This window comes from Neodiprion fabricii, chromosome 2 (genome assembly GCF_021155785.1).
Source record: "Neodiprion fabricii isolate iyNeoFabr1 chromosome 2, iyNeoFabr1.1, whole genome shotgun sequence".
NCBI lineage: Eukaryota > Metazoa > Arthropoda > Insecta > Hymenoptera > Diprionidae > Neodiprion > Neodiprion fabricii.
The window spans coordinates 30,440,669-30,467,359 of NC_060240.1; the positions used below are offsets into that span (position 1 = coordinate 30,440,669).

Sequence of the window (26,691 nt, forward strand, 5' to 3'; positions counted from 1 at the left end):
CCGCGTAACCGTTTTAAGGCCTATACTTCTTAGTTTGTACACCAAAAACCGGAGCGCTGCAATCTCGGTGGCCATTACTACAAGTGCATTGGCCTCCCCGTCACCAGCGCTACCGGGAAAAATTCACAACATCGGGTTCACTTCCGTCACAATTTTAGAGACGAAGTGCCTGGACCTGTGCAGAAAACCGTAGTACGGAGTTATGTGTCCTCCCCTCTTCCTTCCTGGCCCACAGATATCACCAGGAGGGAAAAGCTCGATCTGCGGTTTAGAGAGGATGACAGGCATCAGCTGTTATAGTAAACAAAGAACCGTGATATTATACAAAGAGTTGAGCTAGGACTTTCGCTGAAATGGACGGTACATTTAATTCCGCTGAAGGCGGTCAACCGCTTAGCAGTAGAAATTCATTTACAGATTACACGGAGAATTCCGATAACCATGACATTTGGTGGTACCTGCCAGACTCCGTACTTCTAAGCATTTTTCAATATCTTACGCCAAAAGAGCTGCTGACAGTTGGAGAAGTATGCAGAACATGGCACAGGGTTTGCAAAGACGAATTCCTGTGGAAGGATCTCTTTTACCAAACCTACAAAATCGATCCGAACGTGAGCATTATGCCTGGTAAGTTAAACGCAATACCACCAAGCTATCTATTTATAGATGGTGAAAATAAATAAGCATTTGGAAAATAACAGTGCGCAATTAAATCAAAGATGAACATTTTTTGCCTACTACAGGCAAAACTTCTTGGCTTCAAGAATTCAAACGGCTTACTTACCACACTCCGTTGTTGGAAACCGAGGTCCGCAAAGAACACACCAACCAAGTACTGCACGTTAGCTTTTCGCATAATGGGCAAATGTTCACAACATGCTCCAAAGACGGCTACATAATTGTAAAAACTTGTTAAATACTACAATTTATTTTCAAATATTTGAAATTGAGCCAGTGTCTCAGAATTCTGTCAATTGCACACTTGGTTAATATTACGTTAAATTTGTATACAATGTCTTGCAATATTTCCGCTGAGAACAGCACCTTTCATCGAATTTATATTTATTTCTTAGGTATGGAACAGTAGTTATCCAGCAAGTATTAAATACCATCGAGACATGAAAACATTTAGCTGGAAGTACACACAATTTTCTCAATTCAATTCATCCGATACCTTGCTTCTTGTATCTGGAGTTCACTTTGGAACTCCCCACAGTACCTCTGGAGAAATTGCAGTCTTTAGTCTTGAGCGTGAGTATGGATTACAAAGAATAATACTCTTCTTTAGAACAGTAAAGTGGCAATGACTTGTCTGTATAATCTCGAATAAATCCAAAATTTAGGATTCTGATATCACCCTTCTAACTTCCGACCATAACTTGCAAACATATTGTGTTCTTCATTCTATGGAAATTTCAAATTTCGAATTTAGATTATTAACTAGAAACTAAATCAATTGAGAAATGTCAAGAATATTATTTATGGCCTATGATCTGTGAGCTTGGATTCTGACTGCTTAATGCCAAGAAAGCCAATTTCAAACTGTCAAGAAAAGATTTTTGGTATGTTTGCACTTCCAAATTTATTTACAGCTGGATTTGAACTTCAGTGCAGAGTTGTGAATAAACCCTATGACATATTCGGCACATGGTACAGCGAGCGACACTTACTAAGCGGAGATCTGCACTGGTTAGCACACTTGGTTAGCACAAGTGTGTTATGGCTGAACAAAGCTAGCCAAGAGTCCGCCAGCGAACATGTACCGATAATGAATCAACTGTATCGGTGAGTGGAATTGCATTAAAAAGGAAAAGATTTACATAACAATTCTTATGTAATCTGAGCTTTTCTTATAGATTTTACAACAGCAATGCATCCTCGATTAGAGCTGTGATGGTAGCTAATTGTTTATCCCCCGCATCGCCGAAAACTGAAACTCAGCAAAATGAACCATTAACTTCTGATGTCAGAGAAGAGAAAGGGAATCCACCAAGCCATAGAGAGCTATCCTCCATGTCTTCAAATAATGGTCAACAGCAGACTGAAGAACCTGAAGTTCTACATCATGCGTCATCCAGACTGCAGTGAGTTGACTTAAGACCTTAGTCAATCATAGTTATTTTTCAAGGTAGAGTCAATCTTGTGGTTTTTTTTTTACTTCAGATACAGCACACTGGAAGGTGGGTTTCTTAACTGGCGAAGGCTCGGCGATGGGTTTGAGTATGCAAGTCCCATTCAGTACAACGAAAATTACCGACAAGTGGAAATCGAAAAAGATACGACAGATCATAGTTGCGAAAATGATGATCTGACGTGGGAAGAAGAAAGCGAGACAACAGGTGAGTGAGAAATTAACTTCTTTGAAAATGATTTTATTATTAATTATTGTTCGCATTTAAATTTACAGAGTCATCAGATGGAGAGGATTGTGACTCTGACGATTTAGCTGACAGCCCGGAGAAGTATCTCATTTTTACGACTGGGTCAAAAACTTACACTCCCCACCAAATTGGTTTTAAACGTATCAAGCCGATGAGTTTTCCGAGACGTCTTGATCCTGGGCCTTCTCTAAAAGAGAGGATTGCCCAGCGAGAACGTGAGCGCGAGAGACAAAATTGCAGATCACCTAGAACCGAGCCTAATTGGCTGGACTATAATGCTGTCGCCGATAAATTTGACAAAGTAGATCATCTCATAGATCTTCATGGTCATGTTATCGGAATGAGTTTATCTCCAGATCACAGGTGTGTTTCACGATTGATTGAATCAAACCTAATTCATAAATGTAACAGCAAATTAGCAATGTTAATTTATATTGAACCCACTTCTATAATACTAGTTTAGTCATATCATAATTCAGGATTGATTTTGTCACCCAGATATTTGTATGTTAATACAAGACCGTGGCCAAGGGGCTACGTTATCACAAACCCGTTGGAACCACCACCAATTGCTCAAGAAATTGATATTCACGTTATCGATTTGGTTACTTTGAAACAAGTTGGTACAATGCTACGGGCGCACAAGGCTTACACGCCGAATCACGAATGTTTTTTTATATTCTTAGATGTGTGCAATGAATATGTTGCAAGGTAAGTCTACACGCGCATATTTTACATGTATTTTGAACAACTTCAGCAGAATTTTAAGTAAAATATGAGTTTTTGAGAAATACTCGCCCTTGCGATCTTCTTCTTTTTGTAACAGTGTATATTTTTACGATGTTAACCTTTCAAAAATAGCAAAAGTTACGATGTACAGATAGGGAAAACCTTAGTATATCTCACACCGAGGTCGACCTACTTGACAAAATTACGGTTTATTCTACCACTATTTATAACTCATCCAAGTTTCATTTTCAATCAAGTTCAAGACTATATCTCTGTCCTTAATGAGCAATGATATGATGTGCAATAATGATAAGCAATATTAAAGTCTTTGTCAAAAATAGTTGAAAGAAGACAATAAATATCAATAATAGTAAATGTTGATTAAATGTACTTTCTAGTGGAGCAGAGGATAAGCATGGTTATCTTTGGGATCGACATTACGGAGTATGTTTAGCTAAACTACCGCATTCTGATGTCGTAAACTCTGTTGCATTTAATCCGAAGGATCCTGAAATGCTTGTAACCACCAGCGATGACTACACAGTTAAAGTTTGGCGAAGTCGATCGATGGTCAAAGAGCTGGGATTAAATGAAGAAATGTATCGCAGGGGATTGGAAGTAAGAAAACGATGTCGGTATCACAGGAGCAGCTGTAACGTTGACTGATTAAAAGCTATTCAATTTCCAATTTAAAAACCTTTGCGCAATATTAATTACTAATTTAGCTTTTCACGAAGTCCTTTCGGGAAGTTAGATTTTGGAATGATTATAAAATAAATTGAAGTACCGGTGTAGAGTTTAAAAAGGATTGGAATCTAATCGCACCAAATATGATCTGAATTCATAAAAGGTACAATGTCTATTATAGAATAGTGCAATTTTACTCTATAAAAATTTGAGTAACTAGTCTACATTGCGATTAACAGCCATTTTAACTCAATTAGACAGAGAAATCTGGTTGATTTTGTTGACACCAATATTTATCTTGCAGCTAATTTACTTATGTACATTAGTATACGTTGATTGGGTAATACATCAATTATTTTATACATCAATATATGCTGTATTGTATTAAACATAAGTCGACCCTGAATGTAAGTTGACTTCTGATTCTGAGACTTTATTTCAGTAATTATTCTTCAAATATACCTGTAAAGTCAATCGCTCATATCAGTTGAGTACAAATTTTTTAAAGCAAACCAGCACCAGAGACCTCGACTTATGTTCGAAAAACACTGTATTTAATACTATCGTATTGTTTTTAATGTCCAAGTTTCTTGAGGAAAATATTTGATCGAACTCAACTGGCCAGAAATTCTGTGAAAGAAACCTGATGTTCGGTTGAGTTTTTTTTTGATGCGAAGGTTTTTGGAAAATTAAAATTTTGGAAGTTGAACAAACGAAAGATCAATTGTTTATTAACAATTTGCAATGTTGTGACTTCACTAGGTGTAGGGTTATAACTAATATGTACAAGTGAACGGTTTTCTTCAGTTGTATGAATATCTACTGGTTTCAAAGATTTCACTTTTTCGTGCAGGAATCACGACTGAAAATTTCGTTATAAGTTGTTTGAATTACTTCTACTTTGAAGTATAGTTTGTAACTTGACTAAAATTTATAGATATTGCAGCATATATAACTGTAGATTCACAAGCGTGCATGCTACAATTCCATTATTGATGACGTATTAGATACGACAGAAACATCTGGCATAAAAGTTGCAATGCGCAAGACGTGACATCATAGTCTTGAATTACAATAACTTCAATTTTAATGAATTTTCATGATGAACGTTTTTTTTGTCATTTGTTTAGCATGGTAAATTACAATTCAAAAAATGGAAGTACAAGGAATAGATGAAAATATTATATTCCAGAAACTGTATTTAGTCTGCAGTGGGGAAAAAAATTTCTGTGATTCACCATCAAGTCGATCTGTAAATAGCAAAAATATGTAATTTTTATATGTCGATTGCAAATCGTATCTTAATTAAATCAGTTGATGTGAAGTATACAAGACGTACTTAATTCATATTGTACATTAATTTAAGAATAAACATAATACTAACGTCACGAGCTCTGTTCCCTGTTCAGCTTTTCCTTCAAAATTATTCCTTTCTATCACGATAAATTAAATTTGATTTCGAAATATTTCAAAAAAAGAGCATATATTCAAATACTCAATTTTAATGTGGGACTCAATGTGCTTGACCTATGCTTCTTTCGCACTTGTATTGCATAATAAGTTACTTAGTTGTATATTTTATGTTATAGGAGCTTTCGATTATGCAAATTCGAAAATAAATTTATTGTGCTCCATTATTTAGCTTGAAGTATAGCAAAAGTATTTACAAAGCAAAACTACAAATTTGATTCGTTAAATAATTTTTCCTTGTAATTTAATTTACGACTGAAACTATTTAATGTCAAGTAGAAATAACAGTTTCTAAAAAACAAATGTTGAAAATTAGGATTTCGAAATAAATTAATCAAATGATCTCAATTTTATACAAGAGTTCCTAAGAATATTCATTACATATGCAACGCACAACCAATACCCAACAAATATTGAGCAACACCCAAGACAATGTGTCTACAATTGGAAGATTGAAAACATTACGACTTAGGTAAAACTATTAGTTAGAGAAGATTTGTATTCCCTTCTCTCACGATTATTTCATCAGTTGAAATGACATATCATGGGTATAGATCAAAACACGAAGTTTCACTACAGTATGTAATTCAACTATCATATGAACGTGTATAATTTCCAAAGATTGACTGATCGACTATAGTGTTTGTTACACCTTGAAATTTTTTGGAAGTCAAGACTTCGACAAAACTCATCATTGTAACTATTACATCATAGTTATTTATACACAAACTGCAATTGCCTGCGTCAAATACAGAGCAATTGCAAATTTTAACTAGCACAACAGCTTTCTATAAGCTGTTTAGAAAGTAGATAAAAATCAGCAATTAGAACTCAGAAGTCAGTTGATAATTTTGATTTTGACACATTTACTATGTTGCATTTCTGACTATTTGTTATTTAAATGAAGTGTCAGAAATCTCTTCATCTACTAGTATGTTCATGGAATTACGCAACGAATATGGCTACATTTTTAAGACAGATCTATCCTCCAAGTGAATAGGTAATATCGCTTGGAAAAAAGGTGAAAAGACTCCGTATAAAAAATCTGGCAAAATATCCTTCAAAATTTTATATAACCTTGTCAACCTAACAATGAACTCAAATCTAAGATGCGAAGCCAACATTGGGTTACCTATCAACATTTCTAAAAATGCTTCAACCCTTAAAAATTAGGCAGATCCTGTAGCAATTGGTTCTGAAACAGAACGTTAAATGTAAATAAACAATTTTCTGTATATCCTGTAAAAACGGTAAAAATCATACAAAGTATAAAATACAAAAAATGTACCAGGTTGAGACGGTATGGCTCCTTGAGGTGCCTCATTTTCATTCGAGTTATTCTTATGATGAATATCTCTGTGCCCATGACAGTGCTCACACTCATCATCGCTGTCTTCTGAGCTACTCTCACCAAATTCTTTTGGTTTTTCGTATATACAGCAGCCTGTAGATTACGAATTATGTTAGAAAAGCGAGTCAAATTTTAATTTTGATTATATGCGTGTACTTAAGTGGAAATTTACATTTAGACTTTTTTTTATTCATATGCTCATTATCGACAGTTCCTTGTGTCCACTGAACTTTTTTACTGGATTTTGGCTTACGTAAACATAATCTCATAGTTGGTATATCCTGAAACAAAGAAATTGATCACAGAAGATTAATTTATGATCCAGTGAAATCTGGCTCTATTTTTTCTGTATATAAAATACTGTCTATATGTGTACCTATTATTCATAATCTTGAATAATGAGTTGAAACAATACCAGTGTGAGACAATTTCTGTGATATACATATTAAACTGGGTAAATTCTTATCACCATTACACTTATGAATGCAAAATTAATGAATTTAACATGGCAGAGCATAAAATAAGAAAGGAAACGAATATTCAGAACACCATATTCCATGAAGCAGTTTATTATTATCACTATGTGCTGCTCAGATAATACTTATTAGGATCTTGTTTTCTGCAATTCATACATCTGTAATCAATGCGAGCTCGCAATGCTAAAGTAATAGAAAAATCTAAAAATACTGTTTTATTTTTACTTGTGTTTACAATACTGAAAATATTCAAATAATTTCATATTTCAACTGAATCTTCCAGCGCAGTTATTTACTGAATTATTTTCTCAGTCACTAATCTCGATATTTTCTCATCTGAATACTTTAAAACGTTTTTCAAGACTTCATTGGTGTGCTGTCCTAAAATTGGGGGTGGCGATCTAACAGAATTGTCAGCATAGCTGTAGCTCACTGGCGGACCGACAACTTTCACCTTTCCTATGCTTGGTTGGATCATTTCTTTGACCAACTTTATGTGCTTAATGTGTGGATCGTCAAAGACCTGGAAAATCGAATTATAACACACGAGTTAACAGATACCTAAGAATCAATAAACCAAGAATAGTTTTAAAAAATCAGTATAAAGATTTCCAGCTCTCTCGTTGCAAGGGCTTACCTGGCCAATCGTATTGATACGTCCATTTGGAAAGGGAGCATCTCGAAAAATTTCAGACCAATCATCACTGGTTTTGGTCTTAAAGTTATCTCTAAGTATGTTGATGAGCTCTACCCTGTGTTTTACTCTATCAATATTTGTTCTAAATTTGGGATCTTTCTCCAAGTTAGTTAGATTCATCATTTTTAACAGGGCTAAAAACTGTACGTCACTGCCAGCTCCCACAGAAATAAATCCATCCTTAGTTGGGAATGCTTCATAAGGTACAATACTCTCATGTGCCGTACCCCACCTTGAAGCTTCCTTACCAGCGTTTAAGTAATTAGAAGCAATATTAACTAGGCTGGCGACCTGGGTAGAGAGTAAATTACATTGGATCCACTGTCCTCTGTTGGTTTTGAACCTTTGGAGTAGCGCAGCCATTATTGCTCCGTGAGCATACAAACCAGTGGCCATATCAGTGACGGCAACTCCTACTTTGCAGGGCTCTCCATCTTTGGGACCTGTTATATTAATTAGACCACCCAAGGAAGCCGCAATCACATCGTAGCCTGGGCGAGTGGCATACGGACCTTCAGAGCCATAGCCAGTAATCGAACAATAGATCAGCCCTGGTGCTGCTTCGCTCAAAGACCTGTAGTCCAAGCCCATTTCGGCCAGCTTGCCAGGGACATAGTTTTCAATGAATACATCAGACTTTTTCGCTAGATCATAAATAACGTCCTTGCCTTTCTTTATGTCGATACAAAGACTTTTTTTGTTGCGATTTACACTCGCGAAGTATGTCGACTCTTTTGTGCCTTGAAAAAAGGGTGGGCCCCACTTACGCGTCTCGTCACCCACTAACGGACGCTCGATCTTTAAAATTTCAGCTCCTAAGTCTCCCAAGATCATCGTGCAATATGGTCCAGCCAGAATACGTGTCAGATCTAAGACTCGGACGCCAGAAAGTGGTGACGTTTCTTCGACAAATGTAGAGAAGGGCTTGAAACTAGCTGTCATAAAAATCTTCTTAGCTTTCTCTTGATCGAATGCTTTGACTACAACTGATGATCTCATCACTCTAGACATGATGATAAATCTACTCCTTGATACTATCTCTTTAAGTATCTTACGGTATGATTTAAGGCACGACTACAACTGATATTAAACTTCAAACGGAGATATCCAAAACAAACGTAATTTGGAATATGCAACGTCTTCGTTGATTTGTAAAAATGTCGAGTCACCTTTAGTTCCCATTAACGCATTCCTAATCGCCCACCACTCAGTTTACTACGATTAATGTCAAAGAGCCGCACATCTACTAACGCTCTCGCAAAGTTATTTCGATCTGTTTAAATTATACATTGAAACGGTGGATCGAGGGGTGAAAAGTGGACGAAACACGAATCGAGGTAAGTGACGCGTTGCGGTAATGAATAAACCGAGTGATTATGGTATTACGTAATGTTATTGTCGTTTATCATTTACCTGAGCCCCATCGTTGATATCTTTTTCGGAAAGTGTTTCTATTTGGGTTTGAGACGACGACTGTCCAGCCATTTTGGCCGTAACTTCAGTGACTTGGAATAGAAATATATGCACTCCGTAGAATTTGATGACAGCTTTCTCGAAGGATTGGGTCGTGTTTACATTCGACTGGACACACACGTAAGTAGAAAACGGTGCCTATTAGGATTGAGCAATCATCTATTAACACGCACTATTCCAACAGGAGAAATTTGTTATCACTACGTTGGACGTTACTGAACGACGTCATCCTACGAAACGAATTCAGACTCGAAAACGCACTATTGTTGAAGCCTGCCTGTCATCTCAACTAAAGCCTGATCGGTAAACTCGTCTGCAACTGAAACTCGCATGCGAGGAAAGTCGGAAAGTTTGCAGGGAAGTGGGAGATAGGTAGGTGAGATAGGTCCAGGTAATTAATAATTAATTGATCGCATCATCGGCCATCTTTAATAAGACTGCGCCGCGCTAGTAGGCGACTGAACATACCGCCAACCAAAGCAGCTAGCTTAGCCTAGCGTCGGGCCGTTCGTCCCGTGACGTCTGACTGACGTCCCGTCGTCTTCTCGTGTTACGTCTAGTATTCTTATTTTCTTATTCCCCGTCGTTCCCTCGATATCTAAGGAGAGTCGTTTCTCCGTCAGTAATTGTTGAGGAATTTAAACGCGACTGAATCAATAATCCAACGTAGAGCGTCATACGTTATTTCTGTAAGGTTTTAATCTGACTGCAGAGACCGTAAGTCATTTGGAGTCGCTATGGACGTAAGTGTATACATACAACGCTCTTCGCTGTTTGTTCTTAGCTTTGATTTTCGGCGAGGGATACGTAAATAGATCTAGCTATTTTTTATCTTGCGATTAGAATAACCGAATAATTTTACTGTTTAGACCAGCCTTCAAATTCCTCTACCCTTGGATTGTGCTAAATCTAATAACCTAGAGGACAGAAGATTGTGGGTTGGAAATTTAGATCCTAGAATTAATGAGTAAGTATTAAAATGTAATTTCAATATGGAAGATTTTCTACCAAGAAAATTACCCAATGAACCAGAAAAATTAACTGTCTATTTGTCAACTGGTACCAACTCCTGAAACTCGTTCAAAAACATGGAAAAATCGCAAAGTTTGACCTCCTATTCCACCGTTCTGGGCCACAAGCTGGCCAGCCCAGGGGATATGCCTTTGTAACTTACGAGACGAGCTATGATGCGGAAAAAGCCAAAGATGCTCTTCACAACATAAAAATCGGAGCAAAGACCATCGTTGTGAGATGGGCCCATAGTGTGAATGAGGTGTGTGCAATATCCTGTAATACAGATAAACAGGAAAGATAAATTGTAAAGAAACTATATCTTGTTCCAGAGCGATATGGAGAAACCAAAACCAAAGATAGATATTCCGGCACTGGCAGGCGCCAAGAAAGAAGACAAGAAAGTGAGGTATGCACAGAGTATAAATTTTAAGTTTACTAGCATAAGGAGTAAGAGTAATTCGATAAATAATAAGTTCTTTGGCGATCAATTTTTAGCAGAGAGACGGCAATCCAGGCAATCGAGGCCAAACTAAAGATGATGAATGAGTCTGAGGAGGAGTTTGAACTCAACAAACCGCTAGTTGGAACTCCAATTCTTCAACAATATCAGAGTCCTGAAAATATAAAGCCGTCCACCTCTAATCGATATCACAATCACAGGGGTTCACGATATCAATCTAATAAGCCCTATAGTCGACCTCGGCCAAGGAGATAATCGATCCTAAAATGAGAGCAACTCGTTTGAGATATTTGATCCTGTTAATTGCAGGGTTGTTACAAACCTGGCAGATTGGTAAAAGTCAGGGAACTCTCACGTAACATGAAACTTGAAAACTGATTGTACAATCATCGATGGATTGTAATTCACCGGCATAATGTATTACCACATACTGTGTGCGAATATTATTGAAATCGTATGGAAGTAACAGTTTCGGTGTAGATGATCCGGAGCAGCAAGGCAATTCAAATAACGAGAATTTGTAACAACCCTGAATGTGTCTTGATTGACGAATTACTATACAGATAAAATTTAGTTAGTACTGTCATCCATTAGCATAATAGTCACTCATTTATTTATTTTCTCAACCTGTGTGAATGAACTCATAATTCAGAAAATCGTCATGAGGTCTGCCATTGTTATGTGTAATATAAATTGAGGGATGGATTTTTTTTACAATCCTTCCACGATTAAGAGATCATAATCGTTGCAAATGATTCCTATGCTAATAAAGTCTTTGAAGACAAGTGTTATAAGTACAACTATTTCCATTGAATATTGACTTTATGTATCATATTTGACGTACATGTATTTTCCTACACTGTATTATGACATTTTTACAATAAAAGAAATATATACAAGAAGAACCAAACTGCATTTTCCAAATCACATACTTTATAGCTATACTTTTAGGCTACAATATTATAGCAGAGACAACTAAACTATAATTTTAAATAATAATCCTAGTCTACACGGTTCTTGTATTTGCCCCGCATTGTTAATGGTAGGGGAACTAATCCTGGGCAAGGTAACTGTCCTGGTATTTCGCAGATACAACTTTTTTCGCAACCTATGCCAAAGTTAGCAGGATTATCCTTTTTCACTGCAATGATTGCTTCCTCAGCTAATTGTTTCTGAGATTTTCCAATTACAGCGATCAGATGTTCTAGTACATCTTCTTTCTGGGTATTGTCTATATCAATTAGCATGTGTCTTCCATCATCTAGAAGGGTTCAATAATTATTAATATGAAACGAATGCTTGTCACCAATGCGATGAAAAATTCAGAACCCACCGTAGTAGCATTTGATAAATGGCGATGGAGTCATGTTCTTAAACGTTACAATCTGAACGTTCGGATTTTTGTACTGTAGCTGGGGCAAGTGCCAAAATACGAAGTCCCTGTACACAAACAAAGTTTAGGTTGCTCAAAAAATGTGTTATCTGTGGGATGCAGAACAACTCTTAACCTCAAAGTAGCTACCTGGCACCGTGATGAGTCTCTCCGGTCGTATTGTAGTTTATTGATAATATCTTTATTTTGTTTTTAAGGACCAATCGACCGCTCTCCAAGTATTTTATGGTCCTTCTAATGGGCGCTGGTCCTTTCATAAAAGGCATTTTTCTAGATTTTAATCACCAAGTAACCTCAAAGTTCCAAACAAAACACCGTTTACCGCCGGCTAGTCCCAGCTACTGACGCAATAAAAATCGGAACTGGCTACCGGTTCCGACGAATTTCTGGTTACAGAATTGTACTCTTTATTGCCGATGAAAATAACCGCTGATCATACCTAGTCTGAAAAAAATTCAATCCGGTAATTTACGCGTACTTCGCGTACAACCGAAGGCGTTTCTGTAGAAAAAAATCCCACTTCGCTCCAGTTTTTTTTGCCTTTCACTCTTTGAGTTCAGTCTAACGTCCACAGTATTTATTCACTGCAACGTCCAGCCACGTGTATGGTGCAACGCAAGCTGGACCGATTCCGAAGAGAACACAGTAGATGGAATAAATAACAAGAGTGAAGGACATCCGGTGATCTGATAAGAGTGAATCCCTCGCATTGATAATTAGGTAAATGAATACACAAGCCTAACCCGTGTTAAATAATTTCAATCTGAAGAATAGAAATACGAGGTTACATACTTTGATTGGCCTACCATCAAATTACATTTCTTAATACGACAATTCATTCCACCCCTAACTCGAGGCCATATGGATGGATATAAATTACTCAATAATTATTTGATGTTATTTTGAGTAGAGTTACGATTTTTCTAATCGTTCAATTTACCTTTAGGAAGTGAAATAAAAATTAGAGACGGCAAGATGAACTCCGTAATGACAGCTAAAGAGATTCGCCAGGCTTTTATAGATTTTTTCAAATCGAAAAATCATGAATATGTTCACTCCAGCGCAACCATACCTCATGACGATCCAACATTATTGTTTGCCAATGCCGGGATGAATCAGGTAAAATTAATTTTTCTCACTTAATAATGGTGTGAGGAATGTATCCAATAATTTTTAAATTCTATCAATGTCATTTTGTATTCAATTGCTAATTTCAAGCAAAATTTAAACACTCAAACTCAACTCTCCTTTGTGATAAAATCGTAAGCACACTTTCTTCCTTTAGTTCAAGCCAATATTTCTTGGCACTGTCGATCCCAATAGCGACATGGCTAAATGGGTCCGTGTGGTGAATACGCAGAAATGTATTAGGGCCGGAGGTAAGCACAATGATTTGGACGATGTAGGAAAAGACGTATATCACCATACTTTCTTTGAAATGATGGGAAACTGGTCATTTGGTGATTATTTTAAGGTAAAACTTACTCTAAAGTTCATGAACTCTTGGCACAGGTCATTTCATGCTTGTAGTTCTCAATGAAATGGTTCCTTGAACTGTTAACAGAAAGAAATTTGTGCCTGGGCTTGGGAACTACTTACAGAGGTTTTCAAGTTGCCTAGCGATCGCTTATATGTTACTTATTTTGGCGGTGATGAGCAGTCTGGGCTTAAGCCTGACGAAGAATGTAAACAGATCTGGCTCTCACTAGGGTAACTAAATTGAAAGACTGATTATTTATATGAATTTTTTCAACTATCAAATACTCGGAACGCAGTACGTCTTTAGATAAATTACACAGCATACGATGAATTTCGTTTGGAAACATCAGTTGATGAAAAATTTATTTAAATCTTGTGCGTCAGATGGAATTATTTCGATTCGAGAGATCATTTACTTATAAATATTCAGGGTTCCACCTTCACACGTTCTACCTGGCAGTATGAAAGACAATTTTTGGGAAATGGGAGAAACTGGACCTTGCGGTCCATGCAGTGAATTACACTTCGACCGTATCGGTGGTCGGGAAGTTCCTCATCTCGTCAATATGGATGATCCAGATGTTCTGGAAATATGGAATCTTGTCTTTATACAATTCAACAGGTGAACTGATGATCACGCAAATACGCTGTCTAATCATCACATGATTAGGGTGACTGTATGTGTATACGTTTCAGAGAGTCGGATGGTAGTCTTCGTTCCTTACCTAAAAAACATATAGATTGTGGACTTGGTCTGGAGCGTCTTGTTTCCGTGATTCAAGGGAAGAGAGCTAATTACGATACTGACTTGTTTATGCCACTCTTTGACATGATTCAAAAAGGAACTGGAGCTCGTACCTATCAGGGTAAAGTTGGCAGTGAGGATACAGATGGCATTGATATGGCTTATAGAGTATTAGCAGATCATGCCAGGACTATTACAATTGCCTTGGCAGATGGTGGCATGCCTGACAATACCGGCAGAGGGTAGATCAAATATATACTACATAATATCACCAATCAAAATCACAAATATTTAATGGCCTGTATTATGCTATTCTATATGTAGATATGTATTGAGAAGAATTCTTCGACGTGCTGTTCGATATGCAACTGAAAAATTAAATGCTAAACCTGGATTCTTTGGTTCTTTGGTGAATACTGTCGTTGATCTGCTTGGTAAATTTGATTGGCTCCAATAACTGACCGTTAGTAGCTGAAAGTAATCGTTTAGAGCTCGTTAATTACTTTTACATTGTATCATTGTAGGTGACGTTTTTCCTGAAGTTAGAAAGGACCCGCAATCAATAATTGATGTAATCAACGAGGAAGAGCAACAATTTCTAAAAACTTTATCCAGAGGAAGAAATTTGCTAAATAGAACAATGGCAAAGCTCGAAGCTACAAACGTTGTTCCGGGTGACGTTGCCTGGCGTCTCTACGATACTTATGGATTTCCAGTTGACTTGACGCAGCTTATGACTGAGGAAAAAGGTCTGACCATAGATATGAAAGGCTACGAAGAAGCCAAGAAGCAAGCACAGGCAAATGAAAATTATAATTTTAATAGCTCTACTGATTGTGAATATGTCCTAGTATCCCTATCTAGACACGAAATCTAATTATTAAATCACCATGATTTTTTTTGTAGTTGTTGTCTCAAGGCAAAGCTGGAGGAGTAGACGATCAAATCAATCTGGATGTCCATGCTATCACAGAATTACAAAATCAAGGCGTAAAGCCGACCAATGATAGCCATAAGTATAACTACAAAGCAAAGTCTTCTGATAAAAATGCTGAATATGAGTTTGCGTCGTGTGTTGGCACTGTAATTGCGCTTCGATTTGCCAAACAGTTTGTTGAGCAAGTGACTTCAGGTCAAGAAGTTGGAGTTCTGCTTGATCAGACCAACTTCTATGCTGAACAAGGTGGACAAATATACGATGAAGGATTTTTAGTAAAAGTCGGAGATGAGGTGGGGATGATTCGATAAATTGCTAAACATTTGCTTGCTGTGACTAGGAAAACCATATAAACATAATTAACTTTCACGCAGAGCACGGAGGTCTGCATAAAAAATGTCCAAGTTAGAGGTGGCTACGTTCTGCACATTGGCACTGTGGGTGAAGGAATCCTGAAGAAGGGTGATAAAGTCAACCTGAATGTTGACACGGCCAGGAGGAGATTGATTATGAGTAATCATACTGGAACTCATGCCCTTAACTATGCCCTCCGTACCGTTTTAGGATGGGAAGCTGACCAAAAAGGATCTCTTGTTGCACCAGATAGATTACGCTTTGATTTTACCAACAAAGGTAAGAAAAATTTCAGTCTATACTTCTTCTGAATTTAAGTTAACAATACCTCTAATCATAACCTGTAAAAATTAGGTGCTATGACTGTTGAGCAAGTTAAGCAAACGGAGATTAACACAAAGCAGCTGATTCAGCGCAATAACCCAATCTATGCTAAAGAAAGTGGTTTAGCAATTGCAAAAACTATTCAAGGACTACGTGCTATGTTTGAAGAGACATATCCTGATCCTGTCAGAATTATCAGTATTGGAATACCTGTAGAAGAATTGGAAAAAAATCCTCTAAGCACTGCTGGTACTAAGACTAGCGTTGAATTCTGTGGAGGAACGTAGGTGTTTAGTTTGTTTAAGAAATTTTTAATACGAAAATATTTTTGTCACTGATTGACTGAATTTGCTTTAGTCATTTACATCATGCCGGACATATCGGTGACTTTGTAATCGCAAGTGAAGAAGCCATTGCTAAGGGAATTAGAAGAATTGTGGCTCTGACAGGCCCTGAGGCAACAAAAGCACTGAAGAAAGTTGAGCTTTTAGAAAATGAGTTAAATAAAATAAAATCAATTATTGAAGCAGATAAAACTGGAGTAAAATCTAAGGAGCATGTAAAAGCAATTGTTGATTTAACAGAGGATGTGTCACATGCGATTATTCCTTACTGGAAAAAGGTAAGCCTGTAAAACATCCATTTGATTGATTAATTCGGTTTTAAAAATGTTATCATTTTCACTAGGATGAGATGAGAAACACTTTGAAGACTCTCAAGAAATCCATCGATGATAAAGAACGTGCAGCTAAAGCTGCTGTTGCTAATTTAGTAGTTCAGAAAACTGCTGATCTAATTAAACGAAACGTTGGAGTTGCTGTACTAGTTGAATTATTGGAAGCTTACAGTAACACAAAAGCGCTTGATTCAGCTTTAAAACAAGTCAAATCTTTATCTCCAGAAACGAGTGCTCTTTTCTTCAGCGTCGACAATGATGCTAAAAAGATTTTTGCTCTAAGTGCTGTACCAAAGGTAATGAATTTTTTTATCTTTATATTTTGGAAGGAAGAAAAAATACATCAATCAAAAAATGATCACACCTAAAATATAATTACAATCCTCTGGTTCTTCAGTCTGCAGTAGCCAAAGGACTGAAAGCTAATGAATGGATACAAGCAGTAGCTCCGCTAATGCAAGGGAAGGGCGGGGGCAAACCAGAGTCAGCTCAAGCTTCAGGCCCAAATTTTTCATGTTTGAATGAAGCATTGGAAACTGCAAAGTCTTTTGCAAATTCGAAACTGGGCATCCCATCTGGCGGTACTGAGCTTATGAAAAAAGATGCATGTAGCAGTAATGTTGAAGGACCAACACTTTATGCAACCAGTGGAAATATTAAAAGCTACCGAGGTCAAATAGCTGCTAGATATAGTGGCAAGAAAATAACTTTTGAATTTGTCACGAAAAAAGAAAACGTTGATGTAGTTCTAAAAGATAATAGCGTAATTCTCCGAGATGCTAACGCAATTGCTTTTTATTTGTCAAATGATCAGTTGAAAGGTGCGAAAAATGTGTTTGCTGAAAGTGAGGTGATTCAATGGATGAGCTACGCTGATAATCATATCCTTCCGGCAGTATTGGGATGGGTTTTACCAAGTATCAATTCCTCTACAGCTGTGAATTCAAACAAGTTATCTAAGATTGCTCAAGAAGATTGTAAAAAAGTGCTGAATAGTCTAAACATTATTCTGTTAACAAAGACGTATTTAGTTGGGGAAAAAATTACATTGGCTGATATCGCAGTGTTTACATCATTTTTACCACTCTATGAACACGTCTTTGATCCAGAGTCCAGAAAACCGTATCAAAACGTGAACCGATGGTTTCTAACTATTTTACATCAATCTGAAGTACAAGAGATTGTTAAAAGCTTTAAGATTTGTGATAAAATAGTAAAGAATCACGGTGATTCTAAGAAAATAAATAATTAAAATAATTTCAACATTTGATTTGAAACAGAGTTTTTGAATGTTTATTTTTCGTACCATTCATTAAATACTATTTATTAAATTTAACTTTTATTTTTGTATTCGAATCTGGTACAAGCCTTAAAACTACTGTTTCACCAAGCGTGGTTGGTATTTCTTAGTGGACTTAAACAATCATTGTATTATGGAAAGATACGTTATATTTTGAAAAAGACTTTTCATCAGTGAGTACAGATTACCGATAGTGCAATCTGATACAATTTGTCAAAAAATTGTGAACTTATAATAAAATGTTTATTAAATACCATCCACTGTTACAAATTTTTTAAACTATTTCATGTTCATCTCGTTTATTTCTATCTTGTCCGTAAAAATCTTTGCCTGTTTCATTGTTGTATAACATTCTAATCTCTGCTACTAGTGTTGAAAGATTTTGACCCATTTTTGCCGATATTGGAACGATTTGGAGTTGAGTCTTTTCTTTAAGCACGTTTAGGTTTTCCTGCAATAACAGTCAAATAATTATACATGCAATAATTACTTATAAACGAAATATTATACATAAAACAAATGTCAACCAATTAATGATGAGATTACCTGAGATTCAGGTAGATCCATTTTATTGGCTATGACAACTACTGGTCTGTCAGCTAATTGCTTGCTAAACTGTTGAAGTTCGTACTGTAAAAGTTCTAAATCTTCCCAAGGCTCATCCATTGACATATCCAAAACAATTAATAAAGCTGCACATCGCTCAGCGTGTTTCAAAAACGTTATACCTAATCCTCTATTTTTGTGCGAATCTGCTATGAGTCCTGGCAAGTCTGCAACTGTTGTTAAAAATTTTCTTTGTACACTTATGGACACCCACGTGTTCGAAAAAATCAACATCACATGTAAGAAATATTATTTACCAGCAACTTGTTCATAATCATTATACTGCACCATTCCGACATGGGGTTTCAATGTTGTAAACGGATAAGGTGCAACTTTTGGTCTAGCTCTTGATATAGCACGAAGTAGCGTACTTTTTCCAGCATTTGGTAGACCAATCTGAATAAAATTAAACTTTTTTGATTGCATTTCATATAATGAAATTCGTTATTGTTTACAAAAGTTTAGTTTACCAATCCGATATTGGCCATGCTTCTCAACTCTAGTAAATACTGAAAGCTTTCCCCCTTAGCTCCGTATTCACTAATCTTTGGTGATTGTTCAATGTCAGACTTGAAGAAAGCATTCCCATGCCCTCCTGCACCACCTCTAGCTGCTATAAACATCATTCCAACATTGCCCAAATCTGCTACAATTTTTCCCTCTAAAGAACGCACTATTGTTCCAACAGGAACGTTGACTACAAAATTGTCAGCGTTCTTGCCAAAACAGTCCTTGTTCTGTCCTTTCTCACCATGAGGTGCAGATAGAATCGTTTTTACATGGCTTAAGTTGTTCACATCTGTAGAAGCCTGGAAAAATATATATTTGCCTAGTGTCAAGAAATAAATCAGTCAGATTCATAATTCGTTACTTAAAAAACTTGAACCTTTGTAAAATGAAAAAATTACTTGAAAAATAACGTGACCTCCGCTACCTCCATCACCGCCATCTGGCCCGGCAAATTCATTAGCCCAAAGATGCAAAAAAGAAATAGCGCCATCTCCTCCATTCCCAGCTATTACTGAGACCTATTTTGAGATGTGACACAAAAATTATACACAGAAATTAAGGCAAGGTTTCGAGAGTTACATCCTAGTAGTGAATTTGAAATATACTTTACGTGCCTGTTTCATATCTATAAAATACTGATTGGTGGCCCCCTGTGCTTTGGGTTTTCTATGTCTCAAAGCTACAGCAGCTTGACCATTGTATAGGCAGCTGGCATTATGAAAGGATCTGTTTGTAATCTCGTATGCAATGGAAGGATCTAGTATATGCACTGCCTGACAAGACGGTAGAATGTCTTGTATTCTGATTATAGTTCGAAGCAGAGAAGATGTTCCTAGTCTTCTTAGAGACTGCATGGCGTAGCATTAACTGTAAGACCACAAGTAACAAACATGGTTGAAGAGGAAATAAATATTTTGAGAAATAACAACTGTAAGGTATGAAAAAGTTTTGATTTATTCACCCCTTTATATTTTTTATAAATACTTTCAATCTTAACTGTACAACAAGCAATATCAGGAACCCTAAAATCATTCATATTATTTGGTTACAGTAACATTTAAATGATCTTCCAAGATATTGGTCACATAATTTTTATGAATATCGATTACGCGAGTTCTATACAATGGGAAGTAAGGCGATCGGTAGCCTATCCTATACGTTCTAGTAACTTTGTCAGATGTTGGAAATTTGTATGTGCCTAGAAAATCTACAACTTCAATTAGGTTACCTGCAAATCGATAGAGAGTGAGGTAAAAATTCAACTCAGTAAATTCTGGGCCTATACAAAATGTAATATCAAAGACATATCTTAATGGATAAATGGACGAAATACTAGGCACATAAAAGTCATATTTCTTGGAAAGTCTGGCTGTCATTTGTTTCCAACCTATGGTATCTTTAAATTCCATCAGATCTTTAAAATATAAATCATATTTCAATGCCATATTAACTGGGTCCGGTTTTTCTGCCTTCTGGAAAATATGAACTAGCAAATTTTCAGTAGCAAAGCTTTTTTCTAAGCTGCGATAACCCACACTAGTATAGCCAGGGAGTTCATCACGTGAAAATGGTTGTACGCCTGTCAATAAAAAATTTCCATATGCAGCCATCTCTACAATTTGCCACGAATCATCCCAACGTCTTTGAGGACTGTCTGCAGGTGTACCGCCTTGCCCATTGCATAAAGACACCAATATAGATCCGTTTCGTTTAATCAGATTTTCAGCAGAAATGAAAAAATCCCTTAGTAATTTTCTGTTTCGATTTATCTTCATTTTCCCTCCCGTATGAGGGAAGTTGAATATTATTTTATCAAACTCTTCAGACACCAGTGGAAAGTGTTCTCCTAATTTTGTCGCATCTACGCCTAATAGTACTCGAGCCCCTGAACAAATAAAAGTAATCAAGGTCTGGCGGTAAAATAAAATTTCAAAAGAGCTGACTTATGCTGTTTCACACATACCATGATTTCTCAAATACTCTGCATTTTTTTTCGCCGATTCAAAGACAATAGGCGATTCATAACAAGTTGCAGTTAAGCTGATACTTTGATCAAGTTTACTCAGACAAACGCTGAACGAAAAATTACCCTCTCCCACTAGTAGCACCTTCTCATTTGAACGAAAAAGTGAAGTCCTCATAGTTCCTGAAGAATGGATAACTGTTTTACAGGCTAGTACATTTATAGAATCTACGTCATTTCTATCAAATTAATTAACAGGATCTAGCAGGTGACCAGGATTTAGGAAATTAATTGTTATTCAAAACGTTCTATTAAATAGTTCCCGGTGGAAATAACCCGTAAATTCTCAAAGATATATCAAATTTTAGGTTATATTAGGTTAGGTTAATAAAATCCTACCGAAGGACACGGATAATCGAGTTATACCTGAATTAGCGTTGTATTCAGCCTTGAGATCTCATTTGATAATTGTATTGAATAATACGTCCGTCTACCGTACTTTGTGCGTCAGAATTTACTTTTGTTTATTATGCGGCCGCAGTCATATTCGACCAGTGTTGCCAGATGGTCCATGCGTCGTACTCCTAGACTGATTTCATTTATTTCTAAAAATATGCTCTAGATTTCCCACACCACAATTATTATTGTAGTGGGGAAAAAAACTAACCACCCGAATGACGACTAAAGAGTTTTGATAGCATACGAAATGGAGATTTGAGTCGGTCTCGATGAGACCCATAAATTCAAATCAATGCACGTGTATATTCAACTTGCCGTAGGTAAAAGTAAACGAGAACGAGTATATGCAACGCTATATGTACATACGATGAAAACGTGCATGAATATGAAACCCAGGAAAACGACAACACGCTACAGGTAGGTTACATCCAGTGTCTGCTTGATGAATCTCAAACCGGCATACAAATATTTTAGTACTGCTGCCCTTTGCGTCTTTATTCCATAATTGTTGATCTCACTATTTAACCTAGCATAAACGTGCAATTATTACATATATGCGTGCAATTCACCTCAGAACATTATACCATCTTTACCGCTAAAAATTATCTCGGACATTTTTATTAATTGATCAATCATCATGGACCAAAAATTAGAGAATGCCGAAGGCCTTAAATAAACAGACATATGTACTAAAGTATGTTTTAAGCTGGAGGTTGGATCCATACGTATATGTGACAAAATTTTTTAACCACACATTCTGACCAAACACTTTAAAAATCGCTATAATGTCGTAACGCTGGTTCGTATAAATTAAAAACGAAAAAAACGTCTGGTATTTGAAAATCCCTAAATATCGGAAAATTCAAACTTCGCCAGCCGTCGCATGTTACGGCAGCCCTCTAAACATTTGATCGCGTTGCGCGTAGCTTGAGTGCTGTTTTCACCCGACCGTTGAGACCACAGCGATATACCACACTTATTGTAAGTTATACCTACAAAACAGAAGGTAAACAACGGCGTAAGCGTCCCGTGAACGGATTTGAATCGGTATTCTAAAGGACGGAAGATAATAATTCTCCCATCCTCTCTGTCTCCATACCCATGGAGTGGGGCCAAGAGAGGGGGAGAGCAGCTAGGCTGCTGCGTGTAGCTCAGTAGGAAGAGCAATAGGGTGGGGGGGGGGGGGGGATATTATGTTCTGCCCTTCAGAGAACTGAGTCAATCTCTTCTGAACCTCGGGCAGCATCAGTCGTTTCCGAGCAATCGGAGTGAAATCACGTTTTCTCAGTATCAGTTCCACTTTCAGACTGCGTTGTTCAGGTTGTATTACGTTGTTCGATCAGTATATTTCCAGTGTACTAAAGGCGTGTAGTCTGAGGAAAAATCGAGTTAGTGAAATAAAAACATCCAGCGAACGTTGAAGGTGAATTTCGTGTCCCGAGTTTTCATTGTTTTGTGTAACTTCAGCTTTCAGTGATGTCTATTTTTGTCTCTGTGCGTCGAGTGTCAACTTTATTATTTTTTGTGGCTGATTTTCGGCAAATGCGCAGTTGCATCGTTGGCAAGTTTATTCGGTCGGTTCGAACAGACAGCTATAGCACAAAAAGTGAGTATAGAATCGAGTGTTATTGCGGTGCGGTTTTTTGGATTGTAAGATTTTAGTGAAGATCTGAATAACGTAAAAAGTGCGTCGCTTCACTAATAAACCTGAGATGCTACAAGAACTACTACGTGTAAAAGTGTGGAGCAGCTCATAGTCGAGGTAACATTACTTATTTTAATCACTGATTGGTAATTTAAGGTGGTACATTTAAAGTCGAACTTTTGTTCTAACATGCAATACATAAATATGAAACTAGACAACAGTAATGAATAATTTGAAAGCTGAAAAGTCAATTTACTTAATTAATTAAAGTGTCGTGTTTTGTTTTTCACAGATTTAAGCAGAGACTTCCGAGTAACTCTTCCATTTCTCGGCAACGTTGGTGAGTTTGCATGTGTTAGGTTACGGGTATTTTCCTGGGATTCCTTTGTTATGTGGCGTGGCGGTAACAATTGTTACACAAATCTTCGATTTCTTAGCTGCATGGATAGGCTCATTCACGATCGCAACGTGTTTGACTTTCAGTCGAATAATTTTTTTTTCGCAATTAAATTTACTCATCTTATTTAATTACTTAAAGTAGGACATTTTTCACGTTGCTAAAAGTGGAATGAGCATCGCGACAGGTAACCATCGCTTACTCGACACTCGCGAGATCGAATTATGTTTCGCAACTGATGCAATAATCTACGTTTGAATTTACCGATGATGTCGTTTAAGTGGTGGGTTCACCTGAGGTTTGAACATATTTATTTATTCACATTATTGTTAAATCGATAAAATTTCAAAGTCTGACATAACGTAACGTAATCAAATTGCATCTTATATTATATATCATTTTCAATCTTTTAAAAGCCAACAAGTATTGATCAACTGCAGGCTTAGCTCGCTTAGAAAAATGCTAATTGACATACAGGATGTTTCTAATCAATTTTACAAAAGTTTATGTACCGATAGTCTGCCATCATTTACCAACATAATACATACAATATTATGGTTGGCGGGATACAACCGTGATAGTGTATTCTGAGTAGGCAGACTATGATACAAAAACATTTTGCTCCCAACAGGTAACCAACGAAATGTAAGTCAGTGACCACGGCGCAAATGATGAAGAATGATGTGTGTTGGAAAAAATGAAGAGTCGTTTAGATCGAATATAGGTAACCGGGTAGGTAGGGTGGACGTTTGGGATCCGTCGCGGAGTTTATGCATGTGTGTGTGAGTCTCTTTTCCGTTGGGTGGTTCCGTTGGGAAACAGACAAGGGTAGGAAGGTCGCGACGTACCGTGATGTTACTAACTTTTGTAATCCACAGCGTAGAACGATCACAGAAATTTTTTTCCCGAAAGACTCCGTATTCGAGTCTCTCGACAATTTGTAAGAATTTGAATATGAACGAGATTGAATTTCCCATTTCTTGTCATTCCGCAACCATTTTTCAACCGTTATTCAATTCAATTATTTCGTCATTACCGACCATCATGCCATTCAATTAATCTCTGTGATCGTCTGCATGGGCAAAACGTATCTCTGGACCATCTATCGCGTTCCGTGGTACGCTAGATGGGGAGAGATGCTGAGCTCGAAGACTTCGCGTCGAAGAGGACCGCCGACCGTCACGCCACACAATAATGCTTGCCCTCCAACCTCCCTCCCGATTTTGATTCGATTTGTAATCTGAGAACAACAATCCGCATAGCAATGTATCTAATTCAGAAAGATGCAGATGTGGATTGGGTTTCTACAGAATTTTTGGGACAAGTCCCAGATGATACAAATTTTTTGACAGATTAATCTTTCGCGCCTTTTTGCGCGTAGATTAATCATGAGAATTGGACGCAGCTTTTTGCGCGTAAAGTAATAACGGGAATAGGAGACGTTTTTTTACGCCTCGATTCTGTAAACAGTATATAATAGAGTTACGCACGCTCGATGTGCTGATCTTTCAGCTCTTCGGTCAATTCTCTTATGAATAATAAAGTGTTCAAGTTCTACGCTGCCTTTTGCGCGTGGACTTGATACCTTTTAGTTTTGAGAGAAAGCGTGGCATTTGGAAACCAGCGCTCAACGCGCAGTGACAAAAATCTTGGTAGTGGATAGTAATAGTAGAAAATCACCTTTTATCTGTTTCAGCTAATTGAACTCTTCGTCTATTTCAGCTAATCAAACCTTTTGTCTGTTTCAGCTAATCAAACTTTTTGTCTGTTTCAGCTAATCAAACCTTTTGTCTGTTTCAGCTAATCAAACCTTTTATCTGTTTCAGTTAATCAAACTTTTTGTCATTTTCAGCTAATGAAACCTTTTGTCTGTTTCAGCTAATTAAACTTTTTGTCTGTTTCAGCTAATCAAACCTTTTGTCTGTTTCAGCTAATCAAACCTTTTGTCTGTTTCAGCTAATCAAACCTTTTGTCTGTTTCAGCTAATCAAACCTTTTGTCTGTTTCAGCTAATCAAACCTTTTGTCTGTTTCAGCTAATCAAACCTTTTGTCTGTTTCAGCTAATCAAACCTTTTGTCTGTTTCAGTTAATCAAACTTTTTGTTATTTTCAGCTAATGAAACCTTTTGTCTGTTTCAGCTAATCAAACCTTTTGTCTGTTTCAGCTAATCAAACCTTTTGTCTGTTTCAGCTAATCAAACCTTTTGTCTGTTTCAGCTAATCAAACCTTTTGTCTGTTTCAGCTAATCAAACCTTTTGTCTGTTTCAGCTAATCAAACCTTTTGTCTGTTTCAGCTAATCAAACCTTTTATCTGTTTCAGTTAATCAAACTTTTTGTTATTTTCAGCTAATGAAACCTTTTGTCTGCTTCAGCTAATCGAACCCTCCGTCTATTTTAGCTAATCAAACCTTTTATCTGTTTCAGTTAATCAAACTTTTTGTCATTTTCAGCTAATGAAACCTTTTGTCTGTTTCAGGTAATCGAACCCTCCGTCTATTTCAGCTAATCAAACCTTTTATCTGTTTCAGCCAAGCAAACTCTCCGTCTATTTCAGTTAATAAAATTTTTTGTCGTTTTGAGCTAATCAAACGTTTTGTCTGTTTCAGCTAACTAAACTTTTTGTCAGTTTCAACTAATCAAACCTTTTATCTGTTTCAGCTAATCAAACTTTTTGTCTGTTTCAGTTAAGCAAACCTTTTGTTTGTTTCAGCTAATTAAATTTTTTGTCTATTTCAGCTAATCAAACTTCCAAAGCCAATCGCCGTTCGTCTATAAGATAAAAACAATCACCGTTCATCCATAATCAAAACAACCATTTTTCATTTATAATTAAAACAGTCATCTTTCATCAACAATAAATAGTCACCGGGTGATATGAACTGAAAAATTTCAAACAAACTGCAAATATATACGAGTACAAATTGATTGGAAAAACAATTTGTCATAATTAATATGTGAAAGAAAAGATTTTTCGAAGAACGTAAGATCGATCTTGCAAGTATTCTCCGTGGAGTAGGCCTACTGGGGAAACCACGTAAAAAAAAACGCGCCCGGTGCTCTACCGCTTGTGGTGGTGTGGAAACGAGCATAAGTGTACTTATTTTCACTGGTCAAATACTCATTGTAGTTTTTCAAATAACAATTTTCTTCTTGCGTAAATTTAAC

The 26,691-nt window shown here is 36.8% G+C and overlaps 6 protein-coding genes across 13 annotated transcripts; 3 read left to right on the forward strand and 3 right to left on the reverse strand.

Moving 5' to 3' along the window:
- The first annotated feature begins 155 nt into the window (after positions 1-155).
- LOC124176210 (F-box/WD repeat-containing protein 5) lies at positions 156-4,936 on the forward strand. Of its 3 annotated transcripts, none has more exons than XM_046557160.1 (10): positions 156-299; positions 418-627; positions 744-901; positions 1,074-1,251; positions 1,593-1,785; positions 1,857-2,084; positions 2,164-2,339; positions 2,408-2,744; positions 2,880-3,092; positions 3,509-4,936. In XM_046557160.1, the coding sequence occupies exons 1-10, from the start codon at positions 203-205 to the stop codon at positions 3,774-3,776; spliced, it is 2,058 nt and encodes a 685-aa protein (XP_046413116.1). In that variant the 5' UTR covers positions 156-202; the 3' UTR covers positions 3,777-4,936. The 3 variants fall into 3 exon arrangements, with proteins under 3 accessions (XP_046413116.1, XP_046413118.1, XP_046413117.1); XM_046557162.1 differs by having other exon boundaries at positions 163-360; XM_046557161.1 differs by having other exon boundaries at positions 163-627.
- On the reverse strand, positions 4,502-9,334 carry LOC124176214 (succinate--hydroxymethylglutarate CoA-transferase-like). 6 transcript variants are annotated; one of them, XR_006869325.1, is made up of 6 exons: positions 7,732-8,811; positions 7,549-7,617; positions 6,791-6,899; positions 6,556-6,711; positions 5,182-6,462; positions 4,502-5,047 (listed from the first exon to the last, which is right to left on the reverse strand). XR_006869325.1 is itself a non-coding variant. In XM_046557171.1 (6 exons), the coding sequence occupies exons 2-6, from the start codon at positions 8,623-8,625 to the stop codon at positions 6,437-6,439; spliced, it is 1,254 nt and encodes a 417-aa protein (XP_046413127.1). In that variant the 5' UTR covers positions 8,626-8,726; positions 9,205-9,333; the 3' UTR covers positions 4,502-6,436. The 6 variants fall into 6 exon arrangements, 3 of the variants coding, with proteins under 3 accessions (XP_046413127.1, XP_046413128.1, XP_046413126.1); XM_046557171.1 differs by adding an exon at positions 9,205-9,333 and having other exon boundaries at positions 4,502-6,462; positions 7,732-8,726; XM_046557172.1 differs by lacking the exon at positions 7,732-8,811 and adding an exon at positions 9,205-9,334 and having other exon boundaries at positions 4,502-6,462.
- Positions 9,335-9,724: 390 nt separating this feature from the next.
- Positions 9,725-11,643, forward strand: LOC124176217 (probable RNA-binding protein 18). Its single transcript, XM_046557174.1, has 5 exons — positions 9,725-10,007; positions 10,134-10,231; positions 10,324-10,537; positions 10,608-10,684; positions 10,774-11,643. Exons 1-5 carry the CDS (start codon positions 10,002-10,004, stop codon positions 10,991-10,993), a joined length of 615 nt encoding a protein of 204 aa, XP_046413130.1. The 5' UTR covers positions 9,725-10,001; the 3' UTR covers positions 10,994-11,643.
- LOC124176218 (probable 28S ribosomal protein S25, mitochondrial) lies at positions 11,459-12,397 on the reverse strand. Its single transcript, XM_046557176.1, has 3 exons — positions 12,261-12,397; positions 12,072-12,178; positions 11,459-11,999 (listed from the first exon to the last, which is right to left on the reverse strand). Exons 1-3 carry the CDS (start codon positions 12,395-12,397, stop codon positions 11,740-11,742), a joined length of 504 nt encoding a protein of 167 aa, XP_046413132.1. The 3' UTR covers positions 11,459-11,739.
- A 325-nt stretch (positions 12,398-12,722) lies between these two features.
- Positions 12,723-18,212, forward strand: LOC124176208 (alanine--tRNA ligase, cytoplasmic). The gene is made up of 14 exons (XM_046557157.1): positions 12,723-12,851; positions 13,078-13,250; positions 13,417-13,605; positions 13,696-13,841; positions 14,041-14,232; positions 14,307-14,597; positions 14,680-14,789; positions 14,880-15,154; positions 15,262-15,585; positions 15,667-15,925; positions 16,001-16,253; positions 16,328-16,592; positions 16,658-16,942; positions 17,044-18,212. Exons 2-14 carry the CDS (start codon positions 13,107-13,109, stop codon positions 17,896-17,898), a joined length of 3,588 nt encoding a protein of 1,195 aa, XP_046413113.1. The 5' UTR covers positions 12,723-12,851; positions 13,078-13,106; the 3' UTR covers positions 17,899-18,212.
- Positions 17,943-19,916, reverse strand: LOC124176216 (mitochondrial ribosome-associated GTPase 2). The gene is made up of 6 exons (XM_046557173.1): positions 19,677-19,916; positions 19,461-19,580; positions 19,023-19,361; positions 18,810-18,948; positions 18,493-18,725; positions 17,943-18,397 (listed from the first exon to the last, which is right to left on the reverse strand). The coding sequence occupies exons 1-6, from the start codon at positions 19,914-19,916 to the stop codon at positions 18,221-18,223; spliced, it is 1,248 nt and encodes a 415-aa protein (XP_046413129.1). The 3' UTR covers positions 17,943-18,220.
- Positions 19,917-26,691: the final 6,775 nt, after the last annotated feature.